Source organism: Amblyomma americanum, chromosome 5 (assembly GCF_052857255.1).
Source record: "Amblyomma americanum isolate KBUSLIRL-KWMA chromosome 5, ASM5285725v1, whole genome shotgun sequence".
NCBI classification, from domain to species: domain Eukaryota; kingdom Metazoa; phylum Arthropoda; class Arachnida; order Ixodida; family Ixodidae; genus Amblyomma; species Amblyomma americanum.
This window is the reverse complement of record NC_135501.1, coordinates 136764586-136779975: the sequence shown is the minus strand read 5'-3', so window position 1 is coordinate 136779975 and position 15390 is coordinate 136764586. Positions and strand designations below refer to the sequence as shown.

Genomic DNA, 15390 nt, shown 5'->3' with positions numbered 1-15390 from the left:
CGAGCATGCCACGCATCCTAGCGCGCGTTGCTTTCATGATTCTGCGTTGCGAGCGACGCGGCGAGCCGTAACGTGCCCCAGGCGGCTGACGTTTCGTGCGCGGCTGATGTTATTCGCCCCGAAATTCGACTTTGTCATGTTTTTTTTTCTTTTTCGGGCAGTACGTATTCTCGAGTTAATTGCAAGCTTCGCGAGAAGTTGTTGGCTTCTTCGACGTAATTTTTTTTCTATCGGGGTACTTCGCCATTCCAGTACGTGGCGTTCCATAAGGTGACTAACGGCATTCAACGCTGAAATACGCTGCAGTCGCTCAAGGAATTATTGCAAGTTCATGGATGTTTTATTATGAAACGGTTGTGTTCGAACTTTCTTGCAGCTGGTTGACAATTTTTTGGTGCCTTACAGCTCTGCAAGCACTACGTGAAGTCAATCACGTTCCCAGATGGTGACCACGTAAGCGTTGTGCTTAACGGGGATATTTTATTGTACGCACAGCCTAACGTATATTTAGCTCTTTTTGCGTTAAATCGTGGTTGTCATCATTTTACGCGTCGCATTACAATACTTTTTAGGGGCATTCAGCAGTGGGTTATATTAATCAAAAGGCCTTTATTCAATAAGCCTGTAAATAAACCCTAGCTGGGTCCTTTGGTGAATATGGACGCGAGATGTTTGCAAATGGCTTCATGTAAGTATAATCTCAATGTCGTTCGAAGCCAGCTTTGTTATGATTCACGCTCACGCAAAATTATTTTTTCCGCGTTAAGGCCGTTTCACATGATGCGATTGTTGCCGCAGCGCAGTGCGATTTCTGCCGCTGTGCGACAGAAATGCGCGTCGTTCTCGTCGCAGGGCCACTGAGACAGACTTTCAACAAGTTGGTCGCACTGTCGCAGCGTCGGTGCGGTCGCAGCGATGGCCACAGTAGTCAGCCAATAGGAGTTCAGCGACATGACAGGAAAATCTCGAAAACGTCTTATTGAACTTAATAATACATCACGGCTCAATATTATTACTCATGATTACAAAATCAACGCCTGCCACGATGTTTGACATTTATTGCAGCCGAAGAATTTTCGGCCACTGAAAGGCCGCACCGACGCTAGGGTGCCGACGGCACCGACAGAAATCGTTGGCATGTGAAACAGCGGCTGCGATTACCGTTGCAACGGCAGTGCGACCGGGCCGTAATTTTTCGTTCCCGTCGCACCATGTGAAACAGGCTTTATCCGGCTGAGAAAACGTCACACTTGCTCGAAATCCGCCTTTGCGGTGGCTGCTGGAAATTTGTTCGGCGCCGTTCACGCCGCTGGAGCTACGGCAAACGCATATGGAGCCTTTAAAACAGTGCCGGCACGGGATTGCCATCTAATAACTGCCACGACCCAGATTGATGAGATGTTGTTCAGCTATGCTATGCTATGTTGCGGCGTCGGGGTAGCAGAAGTTGCGCCCACCGGTCTGCAGCGACGCTTTTGGCGTTGCCGCGTAAGATTTCCTTCATGCGTCTCCGCTACCGATCTCGCACCAAGCAACGGTATCCGGGGTCAAGCAACCGCACTTTGCGCAAGGACCTGCGAATTCAGAACGCCGCTTGCGCCCTCTTAATTGTCGCCTTGATATCTGTGTGCAGAAGGTTCAGTGCGAAACGTCACCTGCGTTCTCGACGGGCCGTAGCCCACTTAATTTGCCCCTGCGTCTCGCTTTTGCTCATAAATGCATTCGCATATCCAAAGAGCACAGCTGCTGAATAAGACGAGCGATCTTCGATTTTGTCACTTTCTTTTTTTCACAAGCGGCCTCTGTTGACATGACCTGCCCACTCCGCCAGTCGAGCGAGTAAATAGTGGCGAACGGTCCTAACGCTTGCCTTTGGGATTCGGTGTGTGAGCTGTGCTAGGTCGAGCGGCAGCGCGGGCACCGATCAATACACGACCCGGCGCCCTGCCGTGGACGGGTGGTGTGTTTCTAGTGGTTTCTAGTGCTGCTAGGGCAAAGAAGGCAGCGACAGTGGCGCCATCTCTCTAGCAGATGGCGCTGTTGACTGTTGAAAGATGGAGGAAAAGGAGTGGGCTAGGAAATTTTTCAGATACCTGTATATAAAGAATGCTGACACGAAATGGAGAAAGCGAACTAGAAAATGGACAAGCAAATATCTGGACAGCAGTAAGGGGGCAAATCAGCAATTATCGGTTAAGAAAAAAGTTAAAGAAACAGAGAGCTCTGTGGAAAACAGGGATGCTGACGAAATCGGCACTGGGAACATACCGGACCTTTAAACAGGAAATTGTCAAAGAAAATATCTATGATAATTGTAGGGGAAGCTCTTTGTTGTTTGAGGCCAGGACTGGAGTTTTGCGGACTAAGACGTATAGAGTCAGGTACCATGAGATACACTTTGTGCATTGTGTGCGGAGAGGAGGAGGAAACGGCTGAACACTTGATACTTTTCTGTAAAGGGCTTCACCCTACAGTGGAAAGCAGCAGGGCTGACTTACCCAAGGCATTGGGGTTTAGGGATAGTGAAGGGAAAGTTAATTTTAAGAAGTTAGAAGTAACCAAGCGAAGGTTATCTGATTGGTGGCTAAAAGCAAGACAGGAGTAAAATTTCACAAGGCATGGCTAGGTGGCTTGAGCCACCGCCCGATTTAAAGGGTTCAGCCGTATCCATCCATCCATCCATGTTTGTAGAGTGCACTGCACTGAGGTTCTTTTTTTTGGTTATTTTTTGCCCATTTCCTCCACCTACGAATGGTAAAATCGCATCATTGCCTTCGGGCCTTTTCAACTTTAGATTGGATTAAGCCTGTTGAACGTTAGTGGTGCAGGCAGGGCTTATTATTTTTCATTCTTTCTAGGTTGCCCCAACCTAACGATTGTCGTGGGGAAAATTGGACGGAGTTAATTCATGTTTTGTAGCTGTCTGCAGCGGCTCATTAAATGTGGTGCACTTTACAGCATTGCATGTGCTTACCACTGACAAAAGGAATGTTTTGCATTGCTGTGCTTGCATGCCGTACAGCTCATCCGAGCTGTCGCAGAGTAGATTTACCTGCCTGGGTGTAACTCCAAAGTGCATGTTCTTCTGCATGTCATTGTGGTGTGAATTTGTTTCGTTTTTGCATGTCGCTTCATTCATAATCATGTTTTCTTTAATCCCTTTCATCACATTTCATTTGTCATTTGGATTTTATAACCCCCCTGTTGTGAACACTGTGCTTTATAAAATCTCAGCATTGGTTATGCTGCAGCTGGCAGAGGACTCTGCAGGTTGTGTGTGCAGTCTATTTGTGAACTTGTATTGGAGCATTCCAATGCTTCAAGTGTTTTTGTGTGATTGCTTGCTTTGATTAATCACCATTGTGTCATTCTTTGTAACATTGACGTTTGATAACATTCACCTCACCTTGCCGTTTATTCCTGAACATTGTACTATTAAGCGTAGTGTTGTCGTAAAATTTTATTTGTCATTCTTATTCATCCAGGCCTTTTTTGGTGATTGTTGACTGAAATTTCTAGACTTCTTCATGATTCGTTTGTGTACTATCCTTTTCAGATGTCTGTATAGTGCATTTAGGATGAGAAGCATGTTTGAAAGCTATGCTATTGTTTATTGTTCTGTTAACTATGCTAACTGATTAACAGTAATTACAGTTTTTGATATGGGAAAATGTGGTAAAAGAAAAAAAGCCGTGACATTTTAAATGCCTTCTTCCCTAGTGGCTTGATGGCCAGTTTTTGTTTTTAAGTTCGTGAAAGAGCAGCAGCATGTAAAATTGCATGTTTCGCATGCTGCCACAGTAGTTTTGAGGGGGGAAATGGCTCTACTTTTCAAAGTCTGGGCAGTTGAAAACAGTGAGTTCCTTCTTAACCATCAGTAGCAAAAAATAACACTAAGTGTTTGTGTACACAGTTTCATAATGTTTGAGCAAAATGCTACCGTAGGTGGCATCCGTCGTTGCAAAGGTTCTGCATGATGAGCTCATTTCATTCTGTGGACTGCACGAGAACTGTTAATTAAATAAGTTGTAAAGTAGTGGTGGCACCGAGCTTTTTCCCGTCAGGGAATGACGGGTCCCCCAGTGTGCATCACATATTTAATTGCAGCTCATTTTGTACGCAGACCAGATTTTCGTTTCAGGGGGCAGTGATGTCAGAGGGGTATATGTGTTACTTACTGTTCTGTGAGTGCACAATACATGACTGCTTTAAATTCGCTGTTCTGGTGCCACAGCCCAGGGAACCTAAAAGCCAAAATCTTAGTGAAAAGCGCTGCTCTGATAAACTTTTTAAATCACACTGTGGCACATGTCATCCTGTTTGTCATTCCTAAGGCTCTGCATGCTTATTTCTTCAAAAAGTTGCAGCCATATATTTGATTTTAAGTTGCAAAAATTATAGTGCCCTAATAAGAGACAATTTGTTAGTGCCTTTTGCCACTTGTCAGTGAACCAACGTTTGGACGATCAGCTGTGGTAAGCCCCACCTGTGGGAAAGTTGAATGCATAGACCTCACTGCTCCGCGACGTTCGCTGCTCCTTCTACTTCAAGGCCTCTTCCCAGTCGAGTGATGAGGAACCCCCCATGTGGGGAAAGCGTCCTCCCTCTCGCAAGCCTCCGTGGTTCAGTCATCGCCAGCTGTGCCGCAAACCTGCAGCTGCGTTGCTCCCGTCAGGACAGCGCCGTGGACCAGGGCGCAAGCCCACGCCTTCAAAACTTGGCGGCCGGCAATACTTCAAGGCTGTCACCACGAAAATGGAAGAAATTCAATTGAAGCAAAAAGCCCACCACATGGCCATTGCGGATTTGGATGAAGCCGACTACCAATGGGTGGGCATTAGTGTGAGAAAAGAATGACGGGGAAGAAATTTCGCATGCGCCTTCTGCTCTTCTGTGCTGTGTGGAGTTTTCTACACGAACCATTCCTCTTCTGTTGGCAGTCTGTCCTTTTTCTTTTGTGCTCACCACGGTGCAAGCCACCACTTTAGCCGCAAGCCGTCGTTGTAGTGGGCGGCCGTCATGCTGCCCCTCAGCCTCTTTTCCTGGTCTTAGTTCATGCCTGTAAATGGCATGCTGTGACCCCCTCTCTCTTTTTTTTCTCTGCCTTGATTCGTCTTGTCCTGCTGTCCTGAGGATTAAACTTTCTTTGACTGTCTAGCCACCTTTAGATGTCACTTTGTGCCTCTGTTGGCAGTTTTGATTCACGCATTCTATTTGTATTCTGCTTCTTTATATCTTGAGCATCTCTTTAACTTACATGTCTGTCCTAAAGAATCGTGCAGCTATACAAATGGCGGTGTAGTGGGAATTGAAACATACCAGGAAGAGCACGGTGACTTTAGCCATCAGCTTACTCTCTAACTGGACTTATTGAGTATGTGCGTACCTTGTTTTGTGCTATAACAGGAGTGCGTTATCTCTTTGGGCATTGTTTGTATGGTTTATGCATCAAGTTAAGTTTAAAGGGACCCTGAAGTGGTTTCGATGAGCATTTTTAATGTAGCAGATCTGTAGAGATTGTTCTTGCGGGTATTAGAGTCAAATTTAAAAGCTCTGCATAAAGCCTGTAATTTAGAAATAATTTTTAAAAATCGCTGCTCGCAGTAGCTCGCAACCGATTAGGGTGACACACCTCACCGCGCGTCTCCTACTTCGATGACGTCGGTGGGCAGACTGGGTGAGCTTGAAGGCTGGCTCTTCTGCTCACTGACGTCATCAGCATAGGGGACGCGCGGTGAGGTGCGTTGCTTTTATTGGTTGCGAGTTCTATTAACACCAGGTTGTTAGCCCACCCCTCATGTAAAGCCCTCAAGGGCCCTTGAGGTATCTATAATAAATAAATAAATAAATAAAAAATTATTTCTAAATTATAGGGTCTATGCAGAGCTTACAAATTTGACTCGAATACCCACAAAGACCACCTCTGCTGATCTGTTGCACTAGAATAATCCCATCGAAATCACTTCAGGGCGCCCCTTTAAGCACAGTTCACAGATAAAGCCTCCTCTTCAGACTACCCCTGGAGGGCTACCACTTGTAAAGGGCAGTTGTAGCTGGCTGGAGCCTTGTACTTCTGGAACTTCAGCCTGCTTCGAGAACAGCTGTTCACCTGTTCTTGAAAAGGAGTATGTTGTAGCTAATGTTCAAAACGCCTCTATGCTTATTCACTGCGATCCTACTCTGAAGAGAGGGTGAGTGAAGTTGTTTACGGTATTTGTGCTCGTCTCACGTCGATGTTGTATTTCGCACTTGACTTGAACCAGTGGTACAGTTAAGCCTCACTGCGATAAAGCTGTCTATAACAAAGTGGTGAATATACTGTGCAAAGCTTGTGGTATTTTGTGCTTTCGCCAGCATCGTATTTCATGCCAAGTTGGCTCCATATATGTGCAGTCACGGACAAAAGTTTTCTGGATGCAGATTCGGGAGAAAAAATTTATTTCTGCATAATTGGGCAAAGCCGGTTAATTAAAAGCACACAAGCATGAGGAGACATGCTCTATCTTACTATCTACTACATTGATTACGAGTCCCCGCAGGGGGGCGCCTGCAGCTTGCAGGCGTCGCGACGGTGTGTGGCGACACCGCGGGTTCCCGAGCATCTGCAGGGACATCCCCGCAGGGGATGATGGTGAACAGTGCATCACCACGGACCCGAGCACCCGCGCCTCACCGTGCGTGGCATCGCTGTGTCCGGAGAAAAGGGGATCCTGGTGGTTGAGCCGATGCCAAGCGTTTGTACCTTTAAGGCCCCTCGGCGGAGGCAACACACCACTTTGGCCCCAGCTTCCTGTAGATGGCACCTCCGGCCTGACCCAACCGAGAGAAATCGGCAGTCGCCTTTTCCTGTCGTCCTCTACATCTTTTACTTTCTTGTCTTCTTTCTGACTACTGTCCTGTCTCCTCGTCGTTTCTTCGTTTTTTCATTTCTTCATGGGCGGCTAGGGTTAACCTTGTGTGGCGAACTACCCTGGGTTTCGTCATATTTGGTTATAGTTGAGGTGTACAGCTGGCGTGGGCAGGACTTGCGTGCAAGTTGCTGTCCCGTCCCCTTGTTGGGCTCCGTGGTGGGTGGCTGGCACCGTGGCTGAAAAACTAAATTTTTTTTATGGCTCCCCTCCATTCCAAACCTGATCGCTCTCTAAAAAGAGGGCGGAATGATGAAGATTTTTTTCAAAAAAGAAAAGTGTCATTCCCAAAATTTCACGTCATTCACAGCAAAGCTGAAGAACAAAAGCAAGACTGATTTCCCCATTCTTGGTAGCAAAGTGCCTCACAGATACCTTGGGGTTTGGGTATAAGGTATCAAAAATGGCTAGTGGCGACTTACTGCTCGAAATACGTGACACTGTCCAGCACTCGAAACTTGCAAACATTGTATCGATAGGGTAGATTCCTGTCTCCATCACGTCACACCGATCTTTGAACACAGTCCGAGGCGTCATATCAGAAATTGATTTTGTTCACCTCTCTGAAAAAGAAATGCTTGAAGGCCTTGCCGACCAAGATGTCATAAATGTTCAGCGGATAAAGATCCGGAAGGATAACAAAGAAATAGATACGAAACACATGATCCTCACTTTCAACACCAGCACACTACCTGAAAGCATTGAAGTCGGGTACCTGAAAATAAATGTAAGGCCATATATACCCAACCCACGCAGATGTTTCAATTGCCAGAGGTTCGGCCATGGCTCACAGAGTTGTCGCGGCCGCAAAACTTGCGCTAAATGCTCCTCGAAGGACCACCAGTCAGATGAATGTGTTGCTGCCCCGCGGTGCACAAATTGTGAGGGAGACCATGCTGCATACTCCAGGGCTTGTCCGCCCTGGAAAAAAGAAAAAGAAATAATTACTCTGAAAACCACTAAAAACATTTCTTTCAAGGAAGCGAGAAGGCGATACGCCGAAACAAACCGATTCTCCTTCACTGCGAAAACAACCTTCACCGATGTGGTGCGTGGGCGCGGCGCACCACACCAGGCTTCGGCACCTGTCCAGGCCGCACGCAGTGGGCCTATGGTAGGGCCATCCGCGCCCCCTGGTGGAGTAGCTGATACTGCTCCGCCAACCCCAAAGCAGGCTGCTCAGACCCCCGGGTCAGCGGGCCTCAAGACCTCTTCCCACAGGTCGAGGTCTAACTCAAAAGTCAGCGTGCATCCTGCACGGTCGTCCAGCGCCTCTGCTGAGGCGATGGACACGACCCAGGGCAGCCCCGTGCCGTTCACATCGGACGGACGGCGGAGGTCTTTGGATCGATCAAAAAAATGTGAGGCTCCGAGTCAAGGGGCCAAATCAAAGTTAATCTAATTTTATCTGCACACACGCACACAACATTAAGATGGCTTTAATAATACACTGGAACTGCAGAGGTCTCGTAAATAACTATAACGACATAAAAGACATTTTAAACACAATTTCTCCTATTGCTTTATGTGTGCAGGAAACCAATCTAGGCTCTCGGCACACAAAGGTGCTAAAGAAGTATACTGTCTTCCGCCGTGACCGAGAGGGGGCGAGCAGACTCTCGGGAGGCGTAGGAATCGTTGTGCAACCTGGCGTAGCAGCTAGAGAGATCAAACTCAAAACTAGGTTCGAAGCCGTAGCAGCCACCGTGGTCGGTTACAAAACCATTACAATTTGTAGCGTATATCTTCAACCACATCTCGAAGTAAGACAGCATGAATTAGAGAGCCTTTTATAACAGTTACTGGCGCCATACTTGATAGTTGGCGACTTTAATGCACACTCTTCTTTCTGGGGCAGTGAGAAAACCGATAGCAAAGGTCAGGTTATTGAGGATTTTATACTATCCAACAATATATGTTTATTGAACACCGGTAAACCTACTTATTGCTCCCCTAGTTCAGGAAAAATGAGTGTTTTTTAGATCTGTCTTTTAGCTCTCCTTCAGTTTTTAACGATTTTAAATGGGATGTCTTAGACAACCCGTACGGAAGCGATCATCTCCCTGTTAAAATCTGCCTGTCATTCCCACCATCAGTCACCCAGACAAGACCACGGTGTTGGAAGCTCAATTTAGCAGACTGGCAGCTGTTTAGAACAGCAGCCACGTTAGAAAATATTACGTTAGAAAATCTTAATGTAAATGAAATAAATGAAAAGTTCGCAAATTGCATTCTTTCTGCCGCACGCTTGGCTATCCCTCAATCTTCAGGAATAGTACAACGCAACCATAAAATGTGGTGGACACGAGATTGCAAAGAAGGAAAAAAACAACAAAATAAAGCTTGAGGTATATTTCGCCGATACCCCACACAAGAGAACCTTATAAACTTTAAAAAAGCAAGAGCAAAAGTGCGGTACATACGTCGAAATGCCGAAAAATCATCCTGGCAGCGTTTCATTTCCTCGATAAACAGCCAAGTCTCTTCGAAAAAAATGTGGGAGGCAGTACACAAAATGGATGGTCGCTACTCTCCATTCACAGTTCCTCTTCTGACCGCCCCTGGTGTACAGACAAATATAAAAGAACAGGCAGACGTATTAGGTGAACATTTTTCCACTGTATCTAGTTCCTCTAACTATACAGAATCATTTTTAAAATATAAAGACACAGCCAAAAAAGAAAGACTGCCGCTAAAGGGCAGTGCTCCTGAAGCATATAATAGCCCATTTACACTAAAAGAAATTAACAGTGTACTTTCTTCGGGTAAACAAACTGCACCAGGACCAGATGAAGTCCATTACGAAATGCTTGCCCACTTGTCCGAACATGCTGTAGACTCGCTTCTGAAATTTTTTAATAAAATATGGTTATCAGGAGAGATTCCAGAGGCATGGAAAAAAGTCATTATTGTACCGTTGTTGAAGCCGGGAAAAGTACCTACCTCCCCTGGCAATTACAGGCCTATAGCCCTAACAAGCGTACTTGCCAAATCTTTCGAAAGCGTCCTTAACATTAGATTAATGTTTATATTACAATCTTGTGATCTTGACATCCATCAGTGTGGGTTTAAAAAGGCGTGCTCTACAACCGACCATCTAGTCCGCCTAGAGAACACAGTCCGAGAAGCATTTATACACAAGCAACACGGCCTTGCGGTCTTTTTCGATTTAGAGAAAGCCTATGACACCACATGGAGGTTTGGCATACTGCGGGGCCTTGGAGACCTCGGAATTCATGGTAGAATGCTAAAATGCTTGAGTGACTTTTTGACCAACCGTTCATTTCAAGTACGCCTGGGTGCCACTCTTTCTAAATCTTTCATTCAAGAGAACGGCGTGCCTCAGGGGTGTATTTTAAGCACCATGCTTTTTATAGTAAAATAGTAAAAATGAATTCCCTAGCAAAAATAATCCCAAAGTCTATCATGTATTCTGTCTGGGTCGACGATCTCCAGATTGCTTGCACATCCTCTAGCATTTCATCGTGTGAGAGGCAAATACAGATGACAGTAAATAAACTAACAACATGGGCAGACAGAAACTGTTTCAAGTTTTCCATGCAAAAGTCAGTAGCTGTTCTTTTTTCGCTTAGAAGAGGACTGCACACTGATCCCTCCTTGTATTTAAATGAAGTCCTACTACAAATTAAAGATGAGCACAAGTTTCTAGGAATGACTTATGATAAAAAGCTCACATTCCTACCACACATAAACATACTCAAAAAGAAAGCTTCTAAATCTCTGTATATACTAAAAGTACTTTCACAAAAACATTGTGGTTCCGATAGGACTTGTCTTTTACGGATTCATCGCTCTGTCGTACGTTCTACATTAGATTACGGATGCATAGTTTATGGATCAGCGAGGCAATCGTACCTTAAACGGTTAGACCCGGTACACAATTTAGGCTTGCGTCTTTCCACCGGTGCATACAGGACGTCACCGATAAACAATCTTTATGTGGAAGCCAACGAGCGTCGCTTACAGAGAGAAGAACCATGCTCACTTGCTCGTACGTTTTAAAAATCCGTTCACTACCTAAACATATCTGTCACCAAATAGTCACAAAGTGCCCATCTAGAACACTAACAACAAACCATTAGCAATAAGGCCACTTCTCCTGCGTTTTGAAGACTTGTGCAAAAACCTCGGCGTAATGGATGCATTACCTGCCGTTGCTCGAAGACGTGGTCCACTGCCTCCATGGTTCAATTTTCCTGTAATCTGTGACCTCACTCTTGCACATTTCTCTAAAAAGCGAACTCCACAGCAACATATACTACAAGAATTCCGTGCCCTTGAAAAAAATACAGTAGTTTTACAGAATTTTATACTGATGGATCAAAAACAGATAGTTGCGTAGGAAGCGCAGTGGTGCAAGGTAATTCGGAGCAAATAGTAAAACTACCACAGTGTTCCTCCATCTTCATTGCGGAGTGCTACGCAGTATGGATGACCATAGAAAAAATACTAAGTGAGAACCTCAAAAATGCTGTTATCTACGCAGACTCCTTAAGTGTACTTGGAGCTCTCCATTCTAAAAATGCAAGCTCCCCTCTGCTCGGTGACATCATACACAACATAGTAACTGCCACAGCTCAAGGACAAAATATAAAACTGTGCTGGGTCCCGAGTCATGTGGGAATAGAAGGCAATGAGAGAGCAGATGTATGTGCTGGTAAAGCTTGTGGCAAGGAAATAATGAAAGTAAATATGCCGTTTAATGATTGCATGAAATTAGTAGCAAGCAAACTAAGAAAAAAATGGCAGTCGGCTTGGAACAATGAGGTCAAAAATAAACTACACTTGGTAAAACCAGTTTTAGGTGAATTTTAAGTCGTGTGTGCACCAAGAACGTTACAAGGAAGTGATGTTATGCCGTCTCCGAATAGGCCACACGCACCTTACGCACAACTTCCTACTAACAAAACAAGACAAACCTGTTTGCCAACAATGTGGAGATGAACTTACGGTTAACCATATTTTATTCTCTTGTGTGGAACTGGAAAAAATAAGAAAAACGTATTTTACTGAATTTTATAATAAATGCATTCCCTTTCATCCCGCACTGCTTTTAGGAGACGATGCAATTGTTAATATATCATGTGTTTTTAGCTTTCTTAACGACACGGGATTTCTCAAGAGACTCTAAATTTTTACCCACTGGTTTGTTTTCATTTTAGTACACCTCAGCCAATATCTCAGGCCTGAGAAGAAAGCTGAGGCTTTTATTTTGATTGGTTGGGAGCCTCGATGTCCTTCCGCAGCCAAGGAAGGCTTCTGAGGTTACCCGGCCCTCTTTAAAGCTTTTACTTGTAGCCATTTATAAAATTTGTGTATGTGTTCACTGGGTAATATAAATGTTTGAGGGCCGCTAGAGCAAGGACTATTCTTGCATTTCTATAATATTCAACAAAAGAATTTTCCTATACCTTGTTCTTGGCGCATGATGGCCTCAGTTGCCTATGTGCCATAAAACACAACACAACGCATTGATTACGAGCTGACTGGCTAGCGGGAGAACAGATATTTTTTTCCCGCGAAAACGTATCCTGCAAACTTTTGTCCATGACTGTACATGTTGCAGGCCTATGCCATGTGTGAACTGGTGTTACTGTTAAACATAGTTGCAAAAAGTTATATGATAAAAAGATAACGGAAGTGTGTGAGTTCCTTTAAAATATCATGCAATGCGTTATCTTTACATGTAATCAATGACGATACAATATTGACATCTTTCCAGCTTTGTTCTTTTGAGGTTTAACTGTATCATGTAAAATGTGTTTTCTGGTGTGGTACACTATCTGGTTTGTTGCTGCAGGCCAGCATCTTTGCAGATTGTGCATGGGCAGTCTCTTGAAGTTGTACGCCCAATTCATCACTTTTCATCATCATTATCATTACATCACAGCCCAGCATGCTCTCTTGTCATTGTGCATAAAGCTAGCTATCTTGCCCTAGCCTTTCTCTCCCAATGACTTTAGTGGTACCTGCTACTATGACAGCGTTGTCCCCCTCCTTTCTTCTTGCTCATAAAACGTGGGTAAAGATATCGCTTTATTTTGTGTGCAATGATAATGCATTTGCATTTAGTTGTAGTTGCATGACTGTATGTTGTTGGTTGTGGTGTGGTGTGTTGATCCTTGCTTCTGGCTGCTGGCAACTTGTTTCACATCCTTGGGTCTTTGGCAGGCGCTGTTGTTTTCAAAATCGTAGCTGTTACACGTGGTTTTACCTTGATTCAAAATCTTCATGGGAAGCATATTCTTGGCGCGGCGTGTTTCTTCAATAGCAGCTCTTTTAGTGCGTACAGTGGCTTTATAGGGTAGTAGGAGCGGAAAGGCACAGGTCTGGCATCTTGCAGTGTCTAGACACTTTCATGAAAACCATGCAAAAGTTAGACCTGAAATCAGCTTATCGTGGGCAGTATTTATGGGCAGAAACTGTATTTGGCTGAGCACTAGCTTTTAAACAACTTTGTTTTCATCGGAACTCGTGCTGAACAGTGTTTTGTAATAAACCAGAAGCAGTCCGGCAGTTACAAATTAGATTTGACGAAATATGATTTACGTTCAGGTTGTGAACGTAAACGTTGCCATAAGATGTTGAGACACTACAGAAACCAGAAAAATCATTCATTACATAGTGCGATGCGTGAACTGGCTCCAGGAAGGAACCAACAGAAAACAGGCAAGAAACTGAAAACAAGACTTGTGGGCAGACGTCTGCTGACATTCCATACTGAGTTTGCGCAGTTTCATCGTCGGAATCAAAATCAGGTAGTGCAGTTTCATTGCCGATCCTCTTGTGCTTCGTGCATTCAAAATGTGTGCTGCAGATGCAGAATTGTGAGCTGTGAGATTTTTTTCGAGTGCGTCCCACCCCCTTGGCTGATGCCATGCTGTGAGGACACTACTCTGCAACCTCAACTTCACGGGCATTTCGAAAACTGCCACCTTGTGGAAATATACATACCGTTCATAAAACGAAAGTATAGTGTCTGACCAGCCCATCAGATGGCATCCTCAGTAGCACTGAAATTGTGCTTCAAATCCATCAAATCTTGATGATTGATTCGTAATGATGAGGTAATGAAAGTTACAAGCTAGTAGTATGCCGGCGCAACGGGGGTATGATTCCAACCCTGTGTTCGGTGCATGGTAACCTCAGCTGCTTATGTGCCATAAAACCCAGCAAACCAGTCATGCTGAGGAGCATAAACTTTCAGTAAGCCATAACAAATAACTGTGGTAGGAAAAACAGCTCTGAAAGTAATGGGAGCTAGGACTTGGCCCCATGGCTGGATCTAATGACAGTACCCAAGTTCCACTGCGAAACATTGCCTTGTCTAGTTATATGTAATTTTCTGCTTTGAATTAGTCTAAATTCCTCGTTTAATTCGTCATTCTTCACTAATATGGACATTTTGGTTCCCGAGCGAGAAGGTCCATAAAGCAGGTTGTTCGTAATGAGGAATCGTAAGCAAAAAGATGTTCACAATAAGCTGTCTGATTAAGGCCTGATTCATTGTAATGTGGAGTCCAGTTCATGGAGACTAGATAAAACCTTCGGAGCTCAAAGTGCACTATCCTGGTTATCATTGTCTTTAAAAAAATGCAGTGCATTTAAAAACACCTAATGGTCTATGAGGTGTGTGAGGGCTACTCATGTTAGGGTGATGGGTCTCCTACTTTTGACTATTCGCATCCGACAAACCTGCATACATAGCGAAGTCCATGTGCAAACTGTTGCGTTTTTTTAAGGACTAGAAGCTCAGGCAGCTGTCTCTGCCAATGAGGCAACAGTCGCCGATTCTTTTCTTTTTTTTCACCTTTGATGCCTTTGCCTCTCCCTGCCTCTTTGAGTTTTGTGCATTTGCATGTCTCCTGGCGCACACTGCCTATTAGCCTGCCTTTGCACGTAGATGCATGTGGTGATGGTTGCGTTCAGAACTGATTTAAGGTGTGTACCACCCTGGTGCATGTGTCTTTCTCTGCAGGCTGACAAGAGGGCACACCACAACGCACTGGAACGGCGGCGAAGGGACCACATCAAGTTCAGCTTCACCAGTCTACGCGACGCCGTGCCATCTCTACAAGGCGAGAAGGCAAGTTTGGGGCACATGTAGGGAAGGTGGGGGACGATGGAACAATAGAATCTCACTGATATGAATCTCATGGGATTTCAAAGGTGTATCACTTACAGTTCGTGTCATCAAAAAAAAAAAAAATCACATGCTGACGTGTAGAAATACATTCACGTAAACCTGTTTATGGCTTACGGGATTTATTTATGGCTGCTGACCAGTGCTCGGTGCTCGCCATGCATACTGCACTACTGGTGATTGCGGCATTGGCAATGTGAGGGCGGTGCTGTTCGTGGTTGCGTTCGAGGCTCCCGCGTCCGGATCATTTATGGGGTCATGGGAGAGTTAGGAATACCCAGAAATTTGGCTCATTGTACGCAGTGGACTCCAACCAGG

The 15390-nt window shown here is 44.8% G+C and overlaps 2 protein-coding genes across 3 annotated transcripts in view; both read left to right on the top strand.

Annotated features, from left to right (window-relative positions):
- Positions 1-15390, top strand: part of LOC144132741 (uncharacterized) — a 646537-nt gene that overhangs the window by 464671 nt on the left and 166476 nt on the right. The window lies entirely within an intron of this gene.
- The window catches only part of LOC144132745 (uncharacterized), a 170009-nt gene that overhangs the window by 147920 nt on the left and 6699 nt on the right, over positions 1-15390 (top strand). For both annotated transcript variants that reach the window (XM_077665376.1, XM_077665375.1), the window contains exons 2-3: positions 4552-4830; positions 14908-15015. In XM_077665376.1, the coding sequence (XP_077521502.1) occupies positions 4552-4830; positions 14908-15015 (387 nt within the window). The remainder of the gene's footprint in view (positions 1-4551; positions 4831-14907; positions 15016-15390) is intronic.